Source organism: Diorhabda carinulata, chromosome 8 (genome assembly GCF_026250575.1).
Source record: "Diorhabda carinulata isolate Delta chromosome 8, icDioCari1.1, whole genome shotgun sequence".
Classification (NCBI taxonomy): domain Eukaryota; kingdom Metazoa; phylum Arthropoda; class Insecta; order Coleoptera; family Chrysomelidae; genus Diorhabda; species Diorhabda carinulata.
The window spans coordinates 4,168,996-4,181,046 of NC_079467.1; the positions used below are offsets into that span (position 1 = coordinate 4,168,996).

The 12,051-nt window shown below is 32.8% G+C and overlaps 1 protein-coding gene across 3 annotated transcripts in view; it reads right to left on the bottom strand.

Annotated features, from left to right (window-relative positions):
* LOC130897384 (rap1 GTPase-activating protein 1) overlaps positions 1 to 12,051 on the bottom strand; it is an 848,316-nt gene that overhangs the window by 365,719 nt on the left and 470,546 nt on the right. For all 3 annotated transcript variants that reach the window (XM_057806214.1, XM_057806216.1, XM_057806215.1), the window contains one exon: positions 10,000 to 10,174. In XM_057806214.1, the coding sequence (XP_057662197.1) occupies positions 10,000 to 10,174 (175 nt within the window). The remainder of the gene's footprint in view (positions 1 to 9,999; positions 10,175 to 12,051) is intronic.

Sequence of the window (12,051 nt, forward strand, 5' to 3'; positions counted from 1 at the left end):
GTTTTTTTTCCACAAATTGGATGCACAAAATATCCTTGCTTTTGCGAAATAGTAGAGCAAAGCGAATTTAATGGAATCAACTGGCGATCATTATAACAACAAACCGAAAAACAGTACAAATTTCCTTGAAACAATCTGGTGATTATTTAGACTAGTTCCCGGAATTTTGTTGACGTATTTATTACTTTCCACGCACGTTTGCAATTTGAGCAATATTGGAGGTGCTAAAACACATTCTCTAACATCATGTTCCAGTATCTCCCGTTATCGCAGGCTAAATGACACAAACAGAATATATGAAACCGATAGGCAAGCCGCAATTGTGCTATGTTGATATGTCGGGGGTGGTTGTGAAACTAGAACGTTATCTAGAAGCTGACATCCGTGGTAATGTAATTAATATGATATACAGATTGTATGAAAAATACTGAAATCGATTAATATGTAGAGTCGGAATCAAATTATAACTATACTAGCTTTTACCCGCGGCTTCGCTTGCGTCGAATCCATTAAATAAGTATCAGAAATCATTATAATAGAAAAGAACGAACTCTGTAGCTATATTAGAACCTGAGATATAGATCTTTGAATGTAGAAAAATTGCCAAAAACCTACAAAAATCCATAACTCCACATTGAATGTCCGCGCCTAGCTCCTCTCCAACTCAACCGGTTTAAGTGTTCAAAAACTCAAAATAAGGAAGGTGTTTCAGCGAGTGTAGTGAAAATTAGATGGAATCCGATGGTTGATGGCTGATTTGTGCATCAATACCTTTCATTGAAAAAAAAATTAAGCAAATCGGTAGTAGTATAAGACAAGCAGTAAATTAAAAAAAGCTGCAGTTGAAATGAAATTATTTACTCCAACCATTCTTGAAAAGTTTAAATACCGTTCTGCTAAAAGGTTCATCAAAAAAATATGGAGCTACAATAGTTTGCTCATTGAAAGTAGATAGAAAAAAATTTATACAAAAATGTCGATTCATCACGTTTTTACAATTAAAAATAATAACAATTATCAAATTTCGAAGTCATAAATATTATTTTAAGTTACTTAACATTCAAGAATCATCAGTTGTACATATTTTTATGTGTAGACCAAAGAAAAAAGTATAATTTGACTATGTACATTATTAATAGTGCAGGACATAGTGGCGGATTCGTTTGCACATTTGTTTTGAGTCGTAATTTTTTTTTATGTTCGGGAGGTGTTCCTGATTATAAAAGTGTAAGCTTACACTATCTTTTGATGTTAATGTTTAAACATTGAAAAACTGATTATGCCAGAAATAATGTATTTTTTGCGATTAATTAAATTTCTTATATTCTTTACAATACTTCGAATGAAAAAAGTCCTTACACCTATTATCTTATCTCCAACCCATTAATTGTTATGAATTGTTTTAAAATTCAAAATCGCCGAAAATCCTAATTTTTCTGATTTAAATATCATACCTAAAAAATTGAAATGTTATAATTTTTTATTTTTTATCAAACATTTCAACTATCTTGAACAAATTAACCTAAATAGATTTGAAGAATTTTGTTTTTTTATATGTTTTATTTATGTTATAACAATATGCTCCTATGAATTAATATTATTATTATGCGATTTGTATTTTTCAAAATATTCGTTTTTTCTATAGATTAACAAAAAACCACGAGAACTTCGTTTGATACTTGGCACAAAAGTTATGAACGATTATATATCAAGAAGTGATTCATGACCAAATTTAAAGTCGTAAAACCATATAAAATCTTCATGTGAGGTATTTCCCATATTTTTTCACCGTAAAAACGAAGATTTTTTAAAAAAATACATCGTAATCGGATGATTTTTCGATTTTCTAGAGCGTTTATGAAAACATTTGAAGTTAGAAAACCATATGAAATGAATAAACAAACATTTTTCGATTTGTTTTTCCAAAATGTTAATTTTTTTGTGTAGATTAACAAAAATATTTATGAACTGCGTTTGATGCTTTGTAAAAAAGTTATGAACGATTATATGCGAAGAAGTGCGTTTACGATCATATTTAAAGTCAACTATATGAAATTTCAAGGTGAGATATTTCCCATATTTTTCTTATAAATCCGCTATGAAAACTAAGATTTTTCGATTTTCTAGAACCACAAAACGAGGGGATCGCGAAAATATAAAATTACCGAAATTAATATAGAAATTCATCGAAGCTAATAGCTAGACAGTTTATTATCTCTTTGCTCCACCTTTAATCGACATACAATTGGAAAAAATATGATTTTTAATTTTGAATTTACATGTGAGCAAAAACATCGACTCAAATCGCACGCTAGTTTTATAATGAGGGGGCAAAGAAAATACAAGCTAGAGCTCGACTAAATAATAATTTATTTGAAATTAACATATAAATATTCAGGTACCAATGGCTTTTTCAAGGATTAAATAACTTTCTTCACTCGATCTTGTAACGATGTTGTACCATTTTTCCGTTTTCGTGGTGCAAGATTTCAATCTCGAACTGTTCTCTCAAGTCCAGGCTACGCTCAGGTCAATCCATAGGGGCAAATTCGACATCCTGTAAATACTACCGTACGGAACTTGTTTCTAATTCCTAAAATTTCCTCTATATATCGATCCACCCTTAATTCTCCCGCTCCACTGCCAGTTTCAATAAAAACCAATTCGGTTATTACTCCTCCCATTGAAATGCTCGCCCAAACTATCCAAGAACCTCCTTCAAAATCAGATTTTCTTTTAGGCAATACTCCAGGTCTTCTAAAATGCAGGCACACTCTGCTTTCAAGAAGAAAGTTCGTCAGTCTAATTATCATGTTCTCTGCTCGGTGGGCTGGGGTTAATTTGGGGCCAGTAGCTAGCCTTTTTGGCTTAAGATTAGCCTCAAGTCTTCTTCTGACTATACAGCGTTTCACAGCCTCTCTGAGCGACTCGAATACAAGTGAGGGCACGATTTCTTAGCGATGTGCTGACAATGAATCGATGAAAGTTAGCAGTGTCTTGATAATGTCGATAAATTCTGAAAACAGCAGACATATTCAGCGCACTGGCCACTTATGGCTGACTTTGGCCTTGTAGCTATAGGTTGACTGCTTGAGCAGCTTTATCACTTGTTGTGTCCAGTTTCGGGAAGAATATTTGTTTGTTATCAACGGTTGACGTTTGTCTCTTACATATTCCATTCGAAGAATCTATAATATGGTGAAGGAAACTTATCACCTTCAACTTATTATTTCTTGATTCGTATTTCTGTCATCAATGTTGTTCCTCTTAAGATTCCAAATCTTTGTCTTGAATTTTGTTCATTTTCTTTTATTTGTTGCTTCATTTACTGTATACTTCTCTTCTGTTAACACATATTATTCCCATGATAAGTTATACTGTCTAAGCTGTGGTTTCACTCAAGTTTTTATATAAAATAAGACGAAGAACACCGGAAAGGCGTGACGTCAAATCGAGAATCATATATCTCAATCACTTGTCGTTAATAGTTTTTTTTTTCATTTTTCTACTTTGGAGAATTTCACTTCCAATCATACTCTTTTAAATGTATTTGACATGATCGATATCTTTACTTTTCTCGGCACGTTTTCGGTGTAATAAGCACACTTGACGAGAAATTTTAGTGAAAGCGCTTGAAAAACTGAAAGATTAATGTCGAATCGGCATCTGCAAATCATTGCCGGCAGGATTAAATCACAATTAATGAAAAGTCCCTCTCGCTAGGTGATTTATTTTTTGCCGAAAAGACCGTAAATTTTCGATTTTAATATCCGGGTCCTTTCTAGGTCCAGAACGTGTTCGTAATTAAATACTGACACGTTATGGTAACAAATCAGTCGTCCACTGGACTGTGAATTAGCTGAAAAAAAAAATAGCGTACGGGTGCAAAATTGCACATGGAATCTTTTTATATAAATTTTACATGTGACACAATAAACGTGAGGGTGAAGAGGGAAAAATGTTAATTAAAAATTCTTCTATTCCTAATTCACCAAGATTTTTTTCGCATAAACCACTAATGCCTGTATCTTTAGATTCAAATCAAATTTTTGATCTTATAAAACATGTATGACTCACTATTTATGTAGTGAGTAGTTACCTAATGAATAGAACAAAATGGCAACTGTAGAAAACGAAATCCCACAAGTTTCCATCTTTAGTCCCCATCATTTTTAATTCAAAAAAATTTTAATGGTGGTGTCGATGTACACATGCTAGAGTATCCACAACGGAAATCACACACAAAAATATTAACAAACCTCATGACCTCCTGTTGCAAAAATGACTTGTGACTTAAAAGACAAAGTGCGGACGGTTAAAAAAATTGTCTATACGATGCGTACAAAAATATTTTTGTGTGTTTTAATTCCAAAATTGCGGGTGCTAAAAGCGGAGGAAGTTGTGCAAAAATGTTTTTTTAAAACAGGCGGGCTTTGTATCAGATAGCGTCTGTCTTATAGTCCTCGGGCCCTCGACCCATATTTTTGATGGTGACCAACAAGCTGGAAAGTTGTAAATCGCTTGTGTAGGTCAAGACCGACAACTTTTCCTTTGCGTAAAACCTCGATTTTGCGCCATTCGCCCCGTAGAGGGCGATAAACATGTAATTTGGGCCAGCTACCAATAATTAATTACCAACTTGTTGACATTTATTTCAAATTTCAAATTATTATTACCTTAAAGAAATTTGTCCGACAAAAATAATGCGCCATTTCCCCTGTCGGACAGGCTAATTATGTCAGTTTACACCGCTTATATTAATGGATAACCAGCAAGCTAATTTTTTGAGAATTCGAAGGTTAATAAATTAAAAAAGCATGTACTCATGTTGTCCGATGTGTAGCGCGCGCCATAAAGAGAATCCGACACTTGGAACCTGCGTTTTTAACAACCAATACATCACTGATTACCAAGCGTCGGACAACGAGAGGGTTTATAAGAGATATTTTCTGACTGAATATCACTTTGACCGACAGAAATATTGCGCTATAAACGTAGTCCGACTCAAAGCTTTCAGAACAATTTTGTGCTGGCTGAGTAAACTTAAAAAATGTGTGATTATGCTGAATGAACGAGTATTTTAGTACTGACAGCTCGGAAAAACAAATATTTTAGAAAATTCTACACAATTGTATAAAAATTGTATAAAAAAAGCTTAAAATGCTTAATTTCATCATTTATAATTTTAGTTATTACTAAAAATAAGAATATGTTTACATTCAGCTGTCTTAAAGTAAGTAGATCAAAAGAAAAATCCAAAAAAGTAATTGTGTTTTTTAATTATCTAAAGAGTTTGTCCCATGATTTTTGTCAGCCAATGAACTTAATAGGTTTTATATGTCATTATAAAGTAAAAAAAATCAGCCTGTTGGTAATCAGTGATGCAATGGTTGTTAAAAAAGCAGGTTCCAAGTGTCGGACAACAACGCTTTTTTAATTTAATAACTTGCGAATTCTCAAAAAATCATCTTGCTGGTTATCCATTAATATAAGCGTGGTAAACTGACATAATTAGCCTGTCCGACAGGGGAAATGACGCATTATTTTTGTCGGACAAATTTCTTTAAGGTAATAATAATGAATAATCTCTCGTTTGAAATAAATATGAACTAGTTGGTAATTAATTATTGGTAAATCGCCCAAAATGGCGCAAAATCGAGGTTTTGCGCAAATGAAAAAGTTGTCGGTTTTGACCTAAACAGGCGATTTACAAATTGCCAGCTTGTTGGTCATCATCAAAAAATGGGTCGAGGGCCCGAGGACTAATAATCTTCCATTATTTATTTTAATTTATGACACGAGAGTAGTCATCATTTTGAAATGCAACTTACATCTTATTATCATTATAAATTGAATTTAATATTCACGGTACTAATAAAACTTTCATACTTTTTTCGTAGATTGTAGAGTAGGTAATGGCATCTAGATTTACGAATGTTAGTTCAACATGTCGATCTTTCAACGAGTAACATAATATTAGATATTGTTTTACTCCGAGAAAAGAGGGTTTGCAAATAATTTTGATAATAATAATGCAGTATTCGAAACATGACAAAGCTACTCATAGAAAAAATAAATAAGAAAGGTTTAAAATAGTTCATTCATGTAACAAGTGTATGAAGTAACTTTTTTTCGACTAATGACGCCAAAAAAGGCCTTTACACACAAATTGCATTCAATATATTTTCTACCAGTGGAAATGTTATCAAAATACAGGAGCTTAATATCAACTTTCTTTACGCACTAGTGCTTTAAGTATATTTCTTTACGCTCTAGTGCTTTAAGTATGCCTCTTCACGTATTAGTGCTTTAAGTATGCTTCTTTACGCACTAGTGCTTTAAGTATGCTTCTTTACGCACTAGTGCTTTGAGTATGCTTCTTTACGCACTAATGCGGAAAGTAACTAAGTTTTACGCATTTGAAAGTGTGTCTAAAGTACGTACTTTACGCACGGTAGTAGAAAAAAAATTTGAGTCACGTCACATTTTTGTGAGATATAAATTTATGGTTCTGAAAAATCTCAAGTATTTATGAAACTGTATTATTAATATCAGCACTAGAAAAACATGTTTACATATACCGTTTCACATGTTTTCTATATTCGAATCCGGAGTGTCTCTAATTAAAGGTCACTAATAATCTGCAAGCATTGCAGGTTCCCGTTTTCGTCAATTGAAACTATCGCAAACGCAATCCTAGCTTCCTTTTCTTTTTCATTTAAGGCGGTAGTGAATTCCGGACCTTTAAATAATTTTTTGACGTCGGATCCAACAAATAAACCTTCTTTTATATTAGTATCACTCAAATTTTTGTTTTAAACTTTTGAAACTACTTCAATCTTTGTTCACTTAGAAATTTATTGATTAGCCTTTAATTGATGTGCAATGATGCTAATATCATATTTTTGGGGTTAACTAGAGGTTCACTGTTCACATTTTTTGCCCAGGAACGTAAGTTCTTGACGGCCACTCGCATAAATAGCGTACTACAACCAAAACAATAACTACCAAATCTGCACAGATTAACCATTGGTGTTTGCTATATTCTATTTTTTCTAACATAGTTTTATAGTGTTTCTTTGAAATGAGCTCCGTAAGCTAACGGTAGAGATGGAAATTCGTTTTCGTTATGAAGCAGTACAGCCTTTAAATTTGACTTTTAGGAATCAACGAAGAGTCTCTATTCCTCTGACCAATTCTCATAACCCAGTTTTAACATCAAGTCCTCAATGTCATTACAGTACACTAGGTCCTTCTCTTTAGCAAACAAATCAACATATGAACTGTGACGTTTACGACGTCTTAAACAGATTCCACTGTTCCAGTCTTGAAGTTATCATTTCAGCGTTTTCTTCGGGCAAATCGAAATCTCTTATGAGTTCATTAATCCTCAATTGGTTAACTAAATGCGGTGCTTGAGGATTTCCAGGAGCTGTAAATTCTGTTTCAATTTCTTCGTTTTCAAAAGTGAAATTTGTCCAACACTATAAACCTGTGCGAAGACACAGGAGTATCAAAAGTCTTTGATATTGGTCAACTAAAAATAATAGTAGCTGTGATTAGTGGATATCACCAAGGAGCGTTGCTGATTATGTCTATCAAACCAACCGGTCAAATTTCTGTGATATGAGACACAGTAGATGTGTTGTAGTTTGAAATATGCATGATAACATTACTTAACTAAAGGTGTGATAGCCTTTTCTTGGCTTTTAGGTACTCGTATCTATTCACCGCCAAATATAATAAAATAAGTGAGAATTAACAATTTGCGTGATATTTTACACGATTCATATGACAACTAACTTCCAGGTGAAAATAATTGATAATAACTCTGAGCTACTTACAGAATTTAACGAAAAAGTGACAATTTATACGTAAATAACAAAAACTTGATTTTTTCTGGTAACTTTTGAGGCGCTATCAATAAACTATACAACATATTTGATTCGAGTAACTTTGAGTGTTGCTTAGTGTTTTAAACAAATTGTTTTATGGTACACGTGTCATTAAGTTTGTTCTATCTTCATTCATTTTACGGTTATTTATATATTTTATCAGATAAGATTTATTTCTCTGATGTAACAAAGTAAATAGAGGTTTTCCCATTGATTTTCGGATAGATTATTAATAACTTTCTATCTATAATTTATTAAAGAGATCTACTTTCATTAACTGTTATCTAATTCCGATATTGAATAAACAATAATTAATTTATGCATAGAAATTAGAGATGGGAACGAAAACAAGATGACAAGATGATAAAGAAAATTGTATACGTAATTTTATACATCGGGATCTATATACATTGAGTTATTTTAGGTGATGTACAGTTTTGTTTTTCTTTACAGATGAGTGAATAAACTTAAATGTCTGATGATAATATACAAGGAAATTCATTTGTATATTGAGTTCCAGATTACATAAATATAAAATGAAAACAGCATGTTATTAAAATTAAATAGAGTTTCATTTAATTCTAAACAAATGGTTAAGGAAGTTAAAAATACTCGAGATTCCAGGGGAATTTCAGAGATTCTTCAACTTTTTCTTTGGGCAAATTAATCCTCAATTTGTTAATCAAATACGGTGCTTCAGGAGCTGTAAATTCTGTTTCAATTTCTTCAATTTCAAAATTGAAATTTTTTCAACCACTTAAAACGAAAAAGGCACAGAAACTTCATCCGAATGAGGGACTGTTTTTGTTACAAAAGACACCTCCGCGTATTTTACCGTATGCTTCGATTTCTTCGAAAAGTCTTTGATATTGATCAAGCAAAAATAATAGTAGCTTATATGAATTCCAGATTATATAAATATTAAATGAGAACAGCTGGTTATCAAAATTAAATACAGTTTCATTCAATTCTAAAGAAATGGATAAGGATGTTCAAAATACGCGAGATCCCAGGGGAATTTCAGAGAATCTTCAAAAGTGTTGCATGAATACTGAACTTGCATGTATAGAAATCGGTCAACTGTAAACTTTCGACTTTAAATATATATTTTTTCAAATAATTCATCAAATCAAAAAAAATATGCTGTTTGAAAGACAATTTAATATGCTTTATTGTGAGTATAGATTTATGAGCAATGCTTATTGTTTATATGCGCTAAACAAATGAAACGTGTGGTGATTGTAACGAAAATAACAAATTATTGCGTTTGCAACAAAAATTTGCACATACTACACCATATAAAAGCCGCCCAAGTTATTGCTTTAATTGAAAATGAACTTGGCTGTTGCTAGACAATTGGATAGGATCCGTGCAGCGCTTCGAAGAATGTGCCAGCGTTATGAGGAAACTGGATCTTTTCATAGGCGACATGGAAACGGTAGAAGGCGATTTACAACCTCTCCGTGAGGTACGAAAAGTGACTAGTAGTCAGTAGTCCGTAAGTCGAAGAATGTAGGAAGATAATCTGACCCCTAAAACACCTAAAACACCTGCGATTTGTCCAAAACCTACTCCAGTTCATCGGTAAGCACGCCTGCGTTTTGCACAGGATCATCTGAATTGAATGGGGATCTGTTCTGTTCTCAGAAGAGGGCAGAATATGCCTCCATGGTAACGGCCGATGAAGAAAAGTGTAGCAAAGACCAAAAAAGCGATTTGCAGATTGTTGCTTTGAAGAGCGGCATTATAGAAGCGGATTGTCTATTTTGCAGTTTTATTTTATCAAAATATCAAAAAAAATATAGTCAATTAAATACGTTTTACTAAATTATAAATCATTATGTAAATATTAACATATTTTTTAATCATGCCTAATGTGCTACATCACTTTCACTGTTTTCATTGACTCTTGAAAAAATGTTAAAACAAGCTTTTGATTAATACTTTTCCTCTGCTATTTTTAAGTAATTAATAATTATGCAATCTAAGGTGTTATGTTTTGATTTTTATAATGTTTATAAGAAATATATAAAATAAATAAAAAAAAATTAATATACAAAATATTCAATTTGTTTTCGTGGATTATACTAGAAATTGTACTCACCTGGTTAAAATAAGCAGGTAGCATGCATCTTTGGTCATCGATTCTGGATCTTTGAGCTTTTTCGAGAAGTTCGAATAGGTCCGGAGTAGCGCCTTTTAGCCTCTCTGGAGTAGCTTTTGGACTTTGGGTACCGGCAATGGGACTGCCATGCCATGTTGTATTACTTTGTTGTCTCCTGAAACAAAATAATGTTATTGGTAAAGGATTTAGTCGAAAATGTTTAACAGACAAATCGGAAAATTTCTAATAATTGAATATTTTCTTATTTCATTCTAATTCCTTTCATTTCACTTAAAGTAAAATAATTGATAGCGAGAACACCTTTGTCCAACGGAAGGCATGACAAAATATTTTTTATAGCCATTTTTGATATTTTCGTTAATAATTCTCATATTAAACTTTTAGTGTACGGAACAAAATATGTAAATCTCAGCAGTTGAAATAATGTTTTTTATACGAGGGTTGTCACTTAAGTTTAGTGATAGACTAATAAAAACAAATATCTGCAATTGGATATGGCTTAATTGTTTTTCAAAACATTTTTCATTAAGAACCATATATTTTCGCATACGTTTGAACCAATTGTCGATTGAGGTGCCTCGAAAACATGTAATTTGAATGCATTCAGTCATCAGTCGTAGAAAAACGTTGGCATCATAATTTATCTTTGATCTGCGGAAATACGAAGAAACCATTGGGTGCCAAACGAAGAGTGTACCGCGGATGACCCATCAATTCGATATTTTGACTGTATAAAAACGTGTTTGTGGAGGATAATAATTCGTCTCCTGCGATTGCTCTCCCCCTTTGCTAGGAAGTGCTTCGTGCGCGAATAACTTTTGTTGGATTTTGCTCGACTTGAAAGACCCATACAGTCGATAGTTATTGGGTTCAGGGTTCATTGCATAGATCCATGATTCGTCGCCTATCACGATCTTATAGACGTCGATTGAATTTTTTCAGCATCTGTTTGCACCAATCGATACGAGCTTTATTATGAACGATCTTCAAATTATGTGGAATCCAACGCCAACAAATCTTCTTGACAGCCAAATGTTCATGCAATATTCAATGTATGCGAGTGAAACTAATGCCCAAATATGCCTCAATCTCACGGTATGTCACATATATTGATGTTTTCTGGCATAGCAGCAGATTATGGACGATTTCATCTTGTAGCGAAGTGCGACCACGATTGAATTCAGAAAACTAGCGATATATGATGGTTTGAAATGGTGCTTCATCACCAAAAGTCGAAACGATCTGGGTACGTTCACCATTGAAAACGTCAAATTTCATGATGGTAATGTCAGATTTGACATATTCAGATCAGTGTTGCCATATCTTAAAGTTATATCTTAAGTTGCCAAAACTTAAGTAGCAATTCGACTGGTTGGTCTTCTTATCCACTTTCGTGTCTCTCTCAATTTCAGTGGCGCAACCATTTTGAGAAAACAATTATAATGATATTATTTTTGTCAATTTCAAGCATCCATTGCATATTTTCCGTATTAGAACTGAAATATTAAAGATAAAATGAGCAGTAGACTCTATATACACATAATAATCTTTGATGAAACTTTTTGTATTGAATTTTCTGTTTATAGGAAAAAATACAATAGAGTACTGAATACACTGTTTACACCACAACCACATCAACACAGTTATCGTCTTCGGAGACTGAAGATAAACTAAAACCTAATAACCTCACTTACCTGTTTTATATTAAATTTTTCAACAAATAAACTTGCTCCTGCAAAAATTAAGTCCATTCATTAACGACCCTTTGTCCCTATTTTAGCTACTCTTGCATCCAACAATTTATTATTGGATACATTTTCTAACAATTTTACATTATTAATATATATGTTATGATTGTGGTCGGAAATACCTGATTTTCTGATTCGTCCGTATTTTAAATAAGCTGTGTGCTCTTTAAATCGCACGATAACTGATCTCTTAGTGTTCCCAATATACTTTCCGCCACAGCTAATTTCATATAAACCACTCTTTTCCAAATTTGATATTTTATCTTTATACTCCACTCTATAG